This window comes from Calidris pugnax, unplaced genomic scaffold (genome assembly GCF_001431845.1).
Source record: "Calidris pugnax isolate Ruff unplaced genomic scaffold, ASM143184v1 scaffold95, whole genome shotgun sequence".
Classification (NCBI taxonomy): Eukaryota; Metazoa; Chordata; class Aves; order Charadriiformes; family Scolopacidae; genus Calidris; species Calidris pugnax.
The window spans coordinates 12,067,271-12,082,565 of record NW_015090885.1 but is presented as its reverse complement, the minus strand read 5'-3'; the positions used below and the strand labels follow the sequence as shown (position 1 = coordinate 12,082,565).

General features: G+C 40.3%; 1 protein-coding gene across 2 annotated transcripts in view; it reads left to right on the top strand.

Annotated features, from left to right (window-relative positions):
- Positions 1 to 6,861, top strand: part of ALCAM (activated leukocyte cell adhesion molecule) — a 133,118-nt gene extending 126,257 nt beyond the window's left edge. For both annotated transcript variants that reach the window (XM_014947349.1, XM_014947348.1), the window contains 2 exons: positions 2,732 to 2,849; positions 4,548 to 6,861. In XM_014947349.1, the coding sequence (XP_014802835.1) occupies positions 2,732 to 2,819 (88 nt within the window). In that variant the 3' untranslated portion in view covers positions 2,820 to 2,849; positions 4,548 to 6,861. The remainder of the gene's footprint in view (positions 1 to 2,731; positions 2,850 to 4,547) is intronic.
- Positions 6,862 to 15,295: the final 8,434 nt, after the last annotated feature.

Below are 15,295 nucleotides of genomic sequence, written 5' to 3'. Positions count from 1 at the left end.
TCAGTGCAAAACTACTCTTCTGTCTCTTCATAACACTCTTTAGGTAACGCTGAAAAAGGCAGCAGTATTGCTTGTGCTGAGGTGGTGAATCTGCTTAGGTATCAGTATTTGGGAAACCAAAAAAAAAAACCCCCAAAACCCAAAAGTCAGCAAGATCACCCAACCACCAGAATTAAACTGCTGTATTTCAGTCCCAGGCACCGAGAATCTAAATCCATCTGATTGTCAGACATGAAAAACTGCTGCTGCTCTCATTTCAAGCAGGCAGCATATACCATCCTCCAAAAGAGTTCTGGATTGCCTGCCTCTTTCAAAGTCAGTGCTGCCTTTTGAATCTCCCGTTTTGGCTTTAGGAAAATAGAGGTGACATTTAGCGAGGGGAACAGTTTCATTGAATGCAGAACTGAAATAGAACACTTTAAAAATCAAAACTTGATCACGTTGCCGAACCTCCCAGGTTTAGTCATTGAACAATTTTAACCTAATCAAAGACCAGTAACGCTGGGTACAGTTCCCTCTGCTGCTGCATGCCAGGTCATGTGAAATCCAGTCTGGTTTGGGCACTGGAAAACTCTCTTGATAAGAGGCCAAAAAAAAGCATCACACTGAGCCACCCCAATAGTCTATCTAGTCTTGTCTCCAAGAGCAGACATAAGCAGTTACATGGGGCAGAAGCCTGCGATACTGCTTTCTCACCTCCAACTAATTTCAGCTCAGGTAATTGCCCAAGTCCACATTCTTTCAGCTTTTCATCTCTTTCCCTACTGTCTCCAATTTTGTAGGACTTATTTATGGAAGGGACTCATTAGCCGCATGACAAGCCAAATCCTGTGTTCTACCTAAGCTTAACATCTTTTTTAATTTAAAAAAGAAAGTTTTTTAATTTTTAAGGGATCTGTTTATTTGGGGGTTTGTTTATTTTTTACTGGGATTAAAGAGATTTGTGAAAGGTTATTAAGACCACAGAAGGTCAATCTCTACCAAAGCGTTGCATTTTCTTCTTCATTTTATCTTACCTCCTTTCCTTCTGTGCACGTCACGTGTTTCAGGATTTGAATACCAGATGAAAGGAGAAAGTTACTGCACAACAGAAATTTACCACTGTAGAACAAGTTACTTTGTGATATAATCTCAGCATTTGAAAAATTAAATTTGCAGAAGTTAAAAAAAAATTAAATAAGCAGAAGTTTGGATCTGTGCAGTAAGTGGGTTTTCAGCACAGATACCTTCCTGTCAGCCACACAAACATAACAGAGGCACTCTAAAACCAATGGTAAAAGGTAGATGCAGCTTTGAAGCATTAAAACTTACAGCTACTCAGGAAATAACCTACCAAAAAGATTTTAGAATGGTCCCATTCCAAGCGATGGGTGGGATTTGGGGTCCAGAACCCCATGCCCCCCAGCCCTCCACCTCACACGCTGCTTCCCAGCCCAGAGAGCGGCATTTCAGCAGTGCTCCCGGAGTTGAGGGTGAGGTGCATTCGCCCCCCCCATCCCCAGCTCTTCTGAGACAAGAACGAAACTAACAGAAAAACTAAACTAACTCTCATAACAGCAGTGCTCAGGGCTGCTGCAGCTCGGGGCACGCGTAGCGCTTAGCCACGGCTAGCGGCCTTTGCTCAGATGGAGGACGTGCACAGAAACACGCCACTAGTGGAAATTCAGCTCAGGGATTTGGGGAGGTACATACCTGCATGGCGTCGGCGTGACATGTCACACTATCTCACGAACCTGTGTCTTCATTGTATTTTGCAAGTCAGTGTCGCTGCGGGTCTTTACCCTGAAGCAAGGGTGAGCATATGCATGAATCTGTCACAAGAGACGTTACTTTTCTGTAGGGGAAACAAATTATCCGTGGAGAAAACGCATATACGATAATCTGCTTTGACACGAGGGATTTACTTTGTCCCACTCAAACCCATTTGCCCATTTACATTTTAAAAATTGTGGCCTTCAAAATGTTATCGCAGCACTGCAGGAATCTTTCACCTTGGCAGACAGTGAGGCTTCTCACACGTTAAATGAATGGCTTAGTGGTTTTATTGTGCTAAGCTAAACTAAGCACTTAACTCATTAATTCATCTCCACCACTAGCATTAAGGAAGACCTGCTATTTTAAATGAGGCATACCTTGCCTCCCCCCGCCTCCCCCACAAACATTTACACAATCTCTTCTTTCCCCAAAGCTTGTCAGTCATGGGCAGCGCAGGTCTGGAAGGCAGAGAGGGTTTTTTCAGTGTTGCTGGAATTTTCATTAATTTCTTCACAGTTAAAGAGCTCCCGTTTGGCACGGGCTCTGAAAGTCAATTACTACAAGTGCACAAAAGATTGCTATGTTGATCAAGATATTTTAGCCACACTTGTAACATTTTAGTAAGCCTTAAAGCAAACTCTTGTTTATTGAAACAAGCTACACAGTTAATTTGCCAACAAACATGGATCTGCACAACTGCTTTAACCTTACTAAATGTCTGCTAGCTCGGAATAATTTTGAATTCCTCAAGTAAAACACATACCCATCCCTGCTGCAATACTTCCTGCGGTACTAAAACCAGTGGGGAACTGGTGGTACTGGTCTATTTACAGCCATATGCCAGCCTATTGCTCCACTCAGAACAGAACTGTAAGAATTTTGTGTAGTACTGAGAGGGGAGGAGACGGTGTCATTAATGTGAGGATGGCACAAAATGTTGTAGACGTGCAAAAGTGACCTTATCTTTTCATTATAGGACAGCATCAAAACATGTAGACAAAGATCTTGGAAATATAGAAGAAAACAAAAAACTAGAAGAAAACAACCATAAATCTGAAACTTAAGAGGCAAAAATGTGTCAGTCATCATTCCAGGTAAGCATTTCATATTGCAGCTTTGCACATCTCCTTGTCCACCATTTCTCCCTAGCGGGCTGTGTCTGGCAGTCACAGAGGTAGCTTGGAGTCTGTTGCCCCCCTTTCCGAGGTGAGGCAGTGGAGTGATTCTGAGTGGCAGACTATTAGGACAGACAGACTCAGCTCCTGGTCAGTTAAGAAGCCACACTTGCATACCCACGTTTCAAGAAGCCTGACGTTTGGCCATAACTTAGTACTTGGCTTCATTTTAATCCACGTACTTGGGGAAATGAAAATACAAATTTGTATAATATATCACTGTGGTATATGTGTGTGTGTGTGTATGTATGGATACGAAGAGTATGTTTAGGTGTAGTTTAGAAGGTTTTGAGTTAAGAATTCAAATGTTCACAGCAACCTTCTTCCCTTGCTGAAAGTAACCATTTCTAAGTCTTTGGTCAACTTTAGTCATCATGACTCTAAGAGGCATGAAACTTTCTCTGGAACAAAATCATTCTTTTACTCAAGATTTCACATACTAATGCTATTATGGATTTTATCCTGGGAAGGAACGCTATATTCAGTTAGTAACAGTGCAACAGGTAGGAAAGTTTCCCCAACCAGGATCCACATAAAATAAAACTCCATACAAATAATTAGGTAGATGCAGTTCTGACGGGGATTACAGAAGCACTAAAAAGCACCAACAGCACCACCCGGTGTTCACACAGATATACACCACTACTGTATATACACGTGCCACGGCTGCATCTCTCCCCTTAGCACCCAAAGCAGGGGTTGGGACCATTTTTCTGACCAGCCGAGGCCATTTTAAATTAACACGGTGGCAGCACAACAGCGTGGACACCAGCTAACCGTGTCCAGGTTTCTTCTGTTCTTAGGAATAGTAAGTGCTCAGTGACGGTGTGTTGCGAGTGGAATTATCACATTTCATATTTAGATTTTAAAAGTCTCTTATTTAAATAAAGACAGCTCTCCTTATTAATAATGTCAATATGTTAGTGTTGTCTGACATTTTAAAGTACAAGCCACTATTTTTGCACTTAATAATTCACTAGGTAGAATGATTATGTAGTTACAAGAGACAGAGCATTGCTGTATGCGCTTTGCTGGCAATATCACTGGTTTATAATTTGAAAGAGGGAACTGGGAATAACAAAGTTATGCCGTATAAATGATTTAAAAGTGGAAAAACAATTTGGATCTTGAAAGAGCTGCAGTATAAATACTCAGCGTTTCTACTGCAGTTTTATGGGAAAATTCTGTAATCTTCTCAGTTAGGGCCTTTTTTGTATTTTTTTTCGGGGCTCAGTACCTTCTGCAACATTGCAATATTGAGGTGATGAGATGGAGCTGAGAGTATTTATTGAACTTAGGAGTTCAAATAACATTGTGTGCCTTCAGCACAATCTTCTACTCTAATTATTTTGTTTCTTCAGATCAATAAATCTACATAAAGGAAAGCTTACCCAATAAATCTGTTACTTACCAGACAAACTTAGTGGTTTTACCGGGAACAACATTGCAGCAGCTATTCTTATCAGGAGAGAAAGTATTTTCATAAATGAACGGCAGAAGAAAGTACTACTCCTGTAGCTGTTTATTTGAAAGTTAGCAGTTGATTTGAAACCCAGTAGTTATGTTGGTTTAACATATTTTAAAATGTTTAACTGGCTTTATCTTTCGCATTTTCAGAGAATACATATAGACAATTGAAGCATGAACGTGGATTGTATTTAAACATATACAAAGAAGTGACAGCTATTCATGGTTCAAGTATTAAACAGATCATACTACCAAGTTTTCAAAGGATTTTAGACACAATTATCTCAAGCTAAGAAAACCCAGAAACTAATTTTGGCAACAGCCATGGTAATAGGTCACCATGTTGTGTTCTGTTTGAAATATTTTTTTGTAAATGTCTGCACTGAAGATTTCTTTTTGTTTGCCTTTATGTAAATTTTTTACGTAGCTATTTTTATACACTGTAAGGCTTTGTTCTGGGAGTTGCTGTTAATCTGATGTATAGTGTAATGGTTTTATTTCAATTGTTTTTATGACACCCTTTGAGCAGGTACATGTCTAATTCTGATTGTTATCAGTGAAGCCTCTGCTTTGTAGCAAGTACCTAGAGTGTAAGATTGTCTTAAAGGAAAATGTCAAACTCCTCTTTCATTCTTTGAAATCACAGTAGAGAGAAAGGGTGACAGCTGTGACAAGAATAAACTAAATTGTTAATAAAAGCGAACATTTAAAAAAACCATTCAAAGCTGAGCGGCCAGAAAGGGAATAAAGAGTTTCCACGGAGAAGTCTGGGTATTGAGCAAGGAACACAATGAAAAATTCCTGGCCTACGTACAGGCGGTGGCTAAAAATCCTTTTCTTCTAGAGCAAGACACACATTTATTGACACATTCTCAGTCAGCTTTCATGTTAGAATTAGGATAAGGAACTGGAATTCGGGATTAATTTTGATTCCTTTATGTTATCCGCTGCCTTAAAGTACTGTACCTTTTCTTCATTTCAAAAAGATACCAGTCAGAATTGGAAAGTTTTTTAAAAAGCATATCAAAGCTGCATTTTTTTCCCACAAAAATAGAATATATATATATTTTTTGTGTGTTTTTGTTAACTATGCTACAGATATTGAATGCACCTTGAGATAATTTTAGTGTTTTTAACTGGTACCTAATTTATCAAACAGTACATATAATTGTAACAATGAAATGTCTATGTATCTTTAGTTACATTCAAGTTTGTAACTTTATAAACATGTTTTATGCTTGAGAGAATTTTTAGAATGGTACTGATAAGAAAACATATTTGGGTAAATGGCCGATAGTAAGTTGTACGTAAGGGAGAGAAGTTTAATCTTACACAGAAGGTTAGTTTCTGGAGAAAAGTAATGGGCAGCTGCGACGGAGAGAAACAGAAGGGTATGCAGAACATCAGGTTTTCATTTACAAATATGCAGGGAAAAAGTAAGTTTTTATAGACCGGTAGGTAAAAATAAATAAATAAATAAATAAAAGAAAAAGATGGACGTTAGGAAATGTATTTTGCCACTTTTGCATTATTTAGGGGGAAGAAAACACTGTTACTTGTAAATTTGTAAAATGTTACATGTCTGGGCGGTAGTGACTGATGTCTTAATAAAAGCTTCCTGTAGTGCATTGGCATGGATTAAATACATAAGATGTCCTATAAACTCTATGCTGTGTAAAATATTAGAGGAAAATCCTGTTATATGCCTCTAAACTTTGATTTGTTACTGTTTATTTGGCAAGAAGAAAAAAATTATAATCTTGGTCAATATTTAAACCAAAGTAAAATGGGGGAAAAAACCAAAGTAATTTGTTTTGCATGGCTAAGCCATTCTGTTATCTCTGTAAATATTGTGATTTTTTTCTTTTTAGAATTTTGTTAAAAAAATTCTAAAATTTTTAAACACCTCTTTTTCCAAAATAAAACGTGAACACACAAAAAAAATTTACTTTATATACAAATATATCTTTTTCTTTTGGTGCGAGAACACTGCCAAGTGATACACATTTTTTAAAAAAAAATAAATAATTGCAGTGGGTGTGACTCTTAACAGGAAAAGTTGTAACAGTCCTGTGCAGGAGTGTGCAAATATCACCTGTCTTTGTTTATAACACTACGAATAGTTCTTAAATACAGAGAAGAAACCTCCAAAGATAATAAGGGAAAGCATAGGGAAGGGCTGAAAATTTTCATACCACTGTCTGGGGAACACAGAGGAGAGGAGAAGGAAAAAAAAAAAAAAAAAAAAGTCCTTCAACACCACAGCTATGAAAAAGGAATAAAACCAACTCCTCGCCTTTTGGGATTCTGCCAGATCTCCTATGCACTTTAAACCGTCAATCCTGGGAGCCGGGTTTTTCAGTGCTCCGAGTTCACTTCCAGGCACATCTCAAGAACCAAGAGCGCAAAAGAATTAATGTTTCTATCCATGCCTAAACAACAATAAAACTGAAGTGTGTCTTCACTTGCGTGTCTGAAATCTCCATTTCCAGGAACACGTGCGGACACAAGGGAGGGCTCTTACCTGGAGCTCGCGCTGCTGCAAACGAGCCTCTGTGGAGTCTGGCTGGGGCAAAAAGTCCTGCGAAGCCCCAGGGGGCTTGGTGTGGGGGTGTGGGGCTTCTCCTGGACCAGAGGGTCAGGCCTTGGAGAGCATAAACACTCACTCCAAGAAAAGCACGTTTCCAATAGTTCATCATGCAGGTCTCTGCTTGTGACCTGGTTAAAAAAAAAACAAACACCCTAGCAGTGAATCTGACAAATCTGATGTTGTACACCGCTTCAGTGTACAACATCAGATTTGAGGGAGCTGGGGTTGTTCAGCCTGAAGAAGAGGAGGCTCCAGGGAGACCTAATAGCGGCCTTCCAGTACCTGAAGGGGGCCTACAGGAAGGCTGGGGAGAGCCTGTTTAGAAAGGCCTGCAGTGACAGGACGAGGGGAAATGGCTTTAAACTGGAGGGGAACAGATTTAGACTGGAGATTAGGAGAGGGTTCTTCACTGTGAGGGTGGTGGAGCACTGGAACAGGTTGCCCAGGGAGGTGGTTGAGGCCCCATCCCTGGAGATATTCAAGGAGAGGCTCGACGAGGCCCTGGGCAACCTGGTCTAGTTGGGGGTGTCCCTGCTGACTGCAGGGGGGTCGGACTAGATGACCTTTGGAGGTCCCTTCCGGCCTGGGAAATTCTGTGATTCTATGATTCGGAGCTCAGCTTTGTTCAGTTCACTACGCACGGGAAGACAAAATTTCCCACTCACAAAAGGTTCAAAAGCACAGCAAGGGGGAGTGGGAGAGAGATGGTCCTCTTGTTTTAAGGTTGGGAAGTTAAGACAGTTTGTAGTGGCTCTTCGTGGCTCTACAGGAAACTGCCACTGAGCTTGGAACAACCCAAGACCTTTGTCTGCGCGCTGCAAAGGCAGCATCATGCAAACGTACCCCACGGGCTTCACTAAGTCCCCAGAAGCAATGATACCAAAGCTAGAGCTGTGCTGCTGCCGTGGGTATGAGCCACTGTCACAGCACTCGCACAGAAACGTGATAATGGTGTGGCAAGAAGGTGAGGCCTTCTGAGGGGGAAAAAAAAAACAACAAAAGGCATCGGGGACACTGTACGGGCTCTGGGTGCTACAGAACAACCTCTGCTCTAGAGCTTCACTGCACCTACAGCTACAGCCCGCTGGGGCTGGCAGCTGGTCAGAGCCTTAACTAGCATCAAATGCTTACCAGTAAAACAGCCATCCACACCTGGTCATCTGTAGAGCATCCCTGACTTGCCAACATCGACGCAGCACCACCAGTGGTTTGGGCAACGTGTTATGCCTTTTCCTGAACAGCAGGTTTTCATTCTGTCGTGTTTTGAAATACATAAGAAACTCTTTAATTCTGTAGTATTATTACTCACATAAGATACTAACGTGATTGTTTATGCATATTGTTATCAGCCCATAGAGACACACAAAAGGATAAAAGCAAATTTGTAGTCTTTCTTTAAGATAAATTACTTCAGGGAACATCAGATATGCACCTAATATCCTCCGCTGCTGGCTGTTACAGTTAAATCTGATTTACTCGTACTACCACATGTAGCTGGATACCTTCCTGTTGACTTCATGTTTAGACAGCCATATGTATGTAATTATCTTGGCTAAGATTAAGTAGTGACATGTGAAATGAGATCATGACCTCCTGTGTCAACCACATCTGTGCTAATGTTTTCCGGGGTTTTTCTTTTGACAAGAACGCGTTGCCCTCCAGGTGTCTGTTTCCAAGAATTGCCCAATACAGGCTTTTCAAACCGGTTTCTCCTCCAGGCAGAAGAAGGTGGAGGGAATACAGGAGGTACATAACTTCTAGTTGTGTGTGTCTCCTGGTCCTTGGAGGGCTCCCACATTCTTCTGGAGAAGGGCAGCATCCTCAAACTGGCATAATTCAGCGCTGAGCAAGGCTGACTTCAGCCTTCCCTTGTGGTGGTCTGCCAGGAACCACCTGGTTACAGCAGGAGAGATGGGAGATGGACAGGTTGTAAACCGATCAACCAGCCACACACGCCCCCGTAACTGTGTGTGCTTCCTGTAACACAGCACACCTGTGTAGTAACGATTTGCTGACCTTGAAATAAATACCAGCCATTTGACACAACTATAAATATAAAATAGGCTGTGAAACAGGGAAAAAGGTAGAAGCATACTCAGTTTCCCATGCTTGGGCTTCTACATGTTTGTATCCATTGCTCTGGAGTCCCCTAGAGTTTCCCAATTAAAAAAAAAAAAAAAAAAAAAAAAAAAAAAATCACACAAAATCTAATCACCACTAGAAATGCTCCACTGTAATATCATAAAATATACCTATGGCATAAAAGATACCTATACCTTTTTTGGCTAACCCTTTTCCAGTCACTTGCACAAGTAGCAATAATGTTAAATAACATTAGCAATCTTTGAATCTTTGTACTGGAACATCAGCACAAGTATTATGTTTAAGGATATAATTGTCCAGCCCTGGACTTGAAAGAGCAGAAGAAAGTAGTAACATCCTATTGCTGTAAGAAATAACAAATTAAATTCTATTTAAATATAGTCATTTCCACCCATTTGCTTTTTCTAGGAAAAAAGCAGTCCCTCTTTCAATACAAGCCTACATTCAGCCTTGCTCAGAAAAAATTCTCTGTATAGAAACCTTTATATTTAGAGGCCAACTACAGATCCTGAACAGATTCCCTCAGCCGATACTCGTATCATCCCAATCCCTTTTCCCCCTGAGATTCTCACCAGAGCAGTCAAGTGATCACCCACGTAGGTACATCGCTGATGACAGTTTGTTCTCTCCACAGCTAGAAAGCAAATACAGACTCAGATTGTGTTGTAAATGTTCAGTATTGCCCACACACCAGATCCGAGGTTTCATTAATATTTGCATCCGTCACAAGGAGAGCTAGTCTAGCGTGGACAGCAGAATACATTTAAAAGGAAGAATGTAATTGAATCTAAATTCAGGAAATGAAATGAATTAAAGAATCAAATAAAACCTCATATAGACAAAATATTTCTACAAATTCAATTTCAGTGATGTTGATATAAAAGCTCTCTCTGTTTCTATTACTCCAAATAAAGAAAGATCACACTCATTTCCATGAATTTAAAAAAGTAAGCACACACAACAAACACAACTGACCAAAGTGACTGCACTTACTAAACAGAAAGAAACAGGATATGGAAATCAGATCAGTCAGGCTTTCTGATAAAATTAGAGTCAGCAAGATTACCAGTGGGTGGAATGAGGTAGTCTTAATTCTATGTGCAACGTCTTTCTAAGCCCCACTTGCTGTACCTTGAAGTAATCCATTTTGCAGTCCAGTCTGGGTTTGCTGTGTGTCTTCTGCACAGTGCTGAGTCCCAGATTTCCCTGATTCAAAATGTATCAGGAACAGTGGAAAAGCAGAGGGTTTTTTTTTTTCACTGAAATTTTTATACCTATTATAGGCAAGGGTAAGAAGTACAAGTTTGGCAACGAAAGCCAGCAGTGGGTAGAAGCTCTTCAGAAAGTAACGTCTGTGGTCCACCTCCTTCCATACTGCCTCTGCCTGAAAAATCAATCATTTAGTCCTTCAAAAAAGGAATGAGGAAGAGAAAGGAGGATTGAAAATGCCAGTAAATAGGAGAATACTGACTAGCAGTTATTTTTAGCTACAGCTAAACCTTTTAAAAGTGCCAGTCTTTAAAAAATAATTTAAAAAAAAAAAAAAGAACAAAAGGAATGTTACTATGATCACTGCACTGCCCTCCAAGGATGTAGTGCTTCGGTGCAGTGCTCCGTCCTAATGCTATTTCTACTGCTCTCTCTGGAGTGTTTATTCAAACATTCGCTCTGTCCTCGTTATGTATATGCTTTTCTACATTTACACTAACTAAAAGGTGGTTATAGCTGTCCCCAGGAATGGCTGTGGATCCCAAGGCAGTCAGAGCTGTCCTTTATGAATCTGTTACCCTTAGTGGCCATCTTTGGCTCCAACAGAGGAAGCCATAAAATCTATTTATATAGCTCCAGAGAAGGTGCAAGCTGTAGTATTGGGCAGAGGTAAATTCAACAAATTAACAAATCCACCTAGTTGCACTTGCAGCAAGACAGACATTTAGGTGCTGGAAAGTAACTTTAACCATTACAGAAAGCAGAGAGTTGGCATTAAACAATACATATTCGTTTCCAAAGTTGTAAGGAAAGTCTAATGGCTGAACCATTAGAAGCACCTGGACCAGAACTTGTTGAAATACTAATCCAGCGTCAACATAGCAGTAGGTACCAAGAGAACTTGTGAAACATTTGCATTACTCCAGTCAGTACAATTTAACTCAAAGTTTAGAAATGAACTGAGAGGGGAAAAAAAAAGCTTTCAAAAACTTTCTTGTGATTTGTGAAAATAATCAAGCCGGACAAGATGAGCCTCTTCAACTCTAAGAGATATGGTGACCAAACCCAAACAGCTCAGCTTCCTCACTATACGTGATATTGCCTTTATTATAATAATTCAGCTTTCAATGCAAAAAATTTACATAAATTTACATAGGGAAAAGTATTCAAGTGCATTTCAAGGTATTATTAACTAATAAACCCTTCTCAAATGATGTTTTAATGCACTCAGTTCTGTCATCCAACTAGATCTTGACACAAGACATGAGTATAATAAGTAATCCAGCATAAAAATGCATTACTCACCATCCCTAATAAATCCACTTGAAATATGAGGCATGGCCATTTGTTGCTGGCTGGGCATATGGAAGAGATATGACCAAAGAAACAGTGAATGTAGCTACAGTAAACAGCAAAGGCAAGAAAATGTTCTTAGTAGCAAAACAGCTTCTCTGTTTTCACCATCCTAAAGAGAATTTTGGTGTGAAAACATCATAAATAGCACACCCGTTATTTATTGCTGATACTCATCCACATGGGAAAAACACTGAATTTTGGCTAATGCAAAAAACCTAACACAGCAGGACAGAGGTGGTAAGAGAAAAACTGTCAGGAACCAAGATAGAACAAATAATGAAATGACTTGTAAGACATTTATACTGACCAAGACTCATCAGAAAAGATCCAAAGGAAATTAAATCAGGAATTAGGATTTTCTCAAAAACATACCAAAACATCATCTCTAGATTTCACAGAAAGGAAAAAAAAAAAAAGAGTCTACCTAGAAAAAAACCCTCTCTGCAATGGCAGCTATATTGGAAAGCTGATTATAAAGTTCCAAGTAAAAAATTTGCACACACATCCCTGCCTGAAACAGGTACCATAACCTGAAGCTAACTAGAACCAAAATATGAGAAACCAAGACAATTTTGACCATGTAGGAACTAATGACCTATAACTGGGAATAAAAGCACTTCTAAATTAAATACATCATCTTTAAGGAGGAATTCAAAAGATTGCAGACTGTTATGGAAGACAGCCTAAGCTGAGGAGGAATCAGACTGATATTTAGGGCATGTTTACAGCAGTTCCTTACTGTCTCGGGTTCTACAGAGACACAGTCGTGCAAGGTCCCATTTCAGAAGAATTGCCTGCTAGGTTGTTACCTCAGGGTCTGGCTCTCCTCCTTTACATTGCAGTCTTGAGATAACTGATAGGGACTAAAATGCTTATTGATTAATCAATGTATTACTAATAATTAATAAATTAAATAGCCTAATTAAATAATAAACAGACTACTGTTATCAATTTACATTATTTGGCTTGCTATTACACACAGCTATGAAGCTACTGTTTATCCCTATTAAATCCTATTAACTACACACAGCTACTACTGAAATAATACAAATCTGTCTCCCTTTTCTCCCCACACCATTTAAGAGTAAGGTACAGGTTATCCCTCTTTGCTCTACCTTCCTACCCCAGGCCTTTCCAAAGCGGTAGTCCAGTGAATTGTCCCGGGGGTTCCCTCTGGCATCCTGGTGGCCTTGAGTAGGTGGGATAGCTACACTACCATCTGTAGTTCATACTCTTACTGCTGGAAAATCTGCCCTCCTTTGCTCTTTAACTGATCTTTATCTTACCATTTCGCCATTTCTGAACTCACTTTTTGCTCCCCTTGTACCTCCTTTTCTCCAGCCAGTTGCCTCCCAAATGAGAAAATGCTTCTAATTACTTCTCCGTGGGTTCCAATTCTGATACATCTATACCCAAATTCAGTGGTTTCAGTACTAGTAGTGAAGCAAACTCAGCTTCACCTGGTGTTACTGATACAGTTACCTAACTGAGGGTGGCCTTGCAAGTCAAACTCCCCACTTGGGGACATGGGTTACCTTTAGCTTACATGCCCTCTAAGACAAATCACTCTACTTCAGCCTTGCTACCACTACCTGGTTCCAGTTAACCACAAGCACTTTCCTATCTTCTGCATGAAGAGTGTACCCATGACAGCAACCTTTTTCCAGGCTGTTTTCACTCACATACACCGTCCTGCTCTCTTGTAGCTGATGGATGACAACATCTTGCCCTTGACATGTACTTGGATGATCTGTGGGGTGCCAGCAGAGACCTCAGAATACAAGACCTGGTATTCCAGCAGGACATCTTGTTCCTTCCCATAGGTTAACTCAAAGTGAGCTGAGAAAGGACAAAATCCATAGAGGTCATGGCCGAATTAATCATTTGTAAAACAAACAGAGGTAGCCTACCTGTAATGCAGCACAGAAAATGAGTTGATTTAAATCCACAATGCTGAAATTCAAAAAAGTAGCAGAAATATGTTTCTCCCATCTCCTTGTCCCCCCAAATAAAGCTGACATAGTTGTTAATGACGCCAGGTATGGTTTTTTCCACACAAAGCAAAACACTGTGTGGAGACACCACCCAAAGCACTGTGTGGAGACACCATCGGTGCCTGAATACCCACCAGAAGCAGAGCTGATTGCTTGGAGCAGAGAGCTATGGTCACCCTCTCACACTTCTGATGCCTGAGCTAGCATGAGTGACCATGCTCTGAGGGAGAAATTGTCCTACTTGAGCATACCTGGGGCAGGGGAAAGCTCTAGGAACATTGTAAAATATCACAGTTAACATTAATGGGGGTTAGACTGTAGACAGTTAACTTTATTAGCCACAAAGATCAAGCAATCATCACAAATGTACCCTTCTGATCTCTAATCATTCTTGACAGCAGGTGGAATTTTGCTTTTTGAATTAGCAGTCCATCTTCCTTCACGTCAGAGATCATTTCCTTCCAGCACAGCCTCGGCGCCTGGAGAGCAAGGCAGCGTTAATAGGTTTCTTTTCCCCCTACTGATGCCGAACAGCTTGTGATTAATCACACTGTCACCGGATCCTATTCTGATGAGAAAAGTAAGCTAAGCATTATTTATATTTCTAAATATGTTAGGCATTTACAATATGGTTTTAACAGTTGATACACTGAATTTCTGTAGCACTGGGTTGAATGGCAAAATGACAACCGTTTATTATGTGGAGATCTGCTAACCATTTCTGAGCCCTGGCTGGAACTACCCAGGCTTCACAGAAAAAATTGCAAGAATTATTTTCTCCTTCTCTTCTAAAATCTGTTCTCAGTAAAAACCCAAACTCCATTACCATTCCATTGGCAGTTGCTTCTTACCTGTAATTAGTGTGTTCACCAGGTGCTGGTGACATTGCTTGCTTTAATGCTTTCCAGTAAAAAAGTTCAACTGTCAGAATTACTCAGAATTGAAAAAGCATTTCAGCATTGAACTGGGCTGCAATTTGTGATGGCCTAGACATTTTTTTCATGTTCCTATATTCTGCCTTGTACGCTGGTAGACTCAGGGCCCTCTGGCTGGGCCATCTGCCCTCCTGAGTGAGCGGTCGCTTCAGGCAAATGATAGCAACTTACCAGATTTTTCCAAACATACAAGTTTTTAACTCATTCATTAGGATTTCCCTCCTCCCTTATTATTATTTTTTTATTGCAATTAAATGATCTGATAGCCTTCTGCCTGGTTGTTGACTAAGTCCCAGTGCATATCCTGTGATACTCAGCAATTGTCTCAAAGCCCTGTATCATGTTCAGAACATCACGAGGAAGTCAGACGCTATAATTTTATTACCAGTTTCTTATTGAAAGCAGAACGTCAGACCGAAGCTAATCTATTCTGTTGACACAACAAGCTTCAAACTCCTGGCTTACTCTTTCCTCATCAGAAGCCTAATCAAATTTTACTTGTTAATATGATTTGATTATTAACCTGCCCAGGAAGGAAACATTTTTTTCCCCCAGTTATTCAAGTCAGGACCCTTCTGGGCTCACTGCCTAAAATCCAGACACCAGCAAGTGGTGGTACAGACCTGCCATCTTGTTTTGCTGGGTTGGGGTTTTGTCACCACTTAAAAAATGGTTAAAACCAGCCATGAATTAGCAAAAGCCCAGCAAATA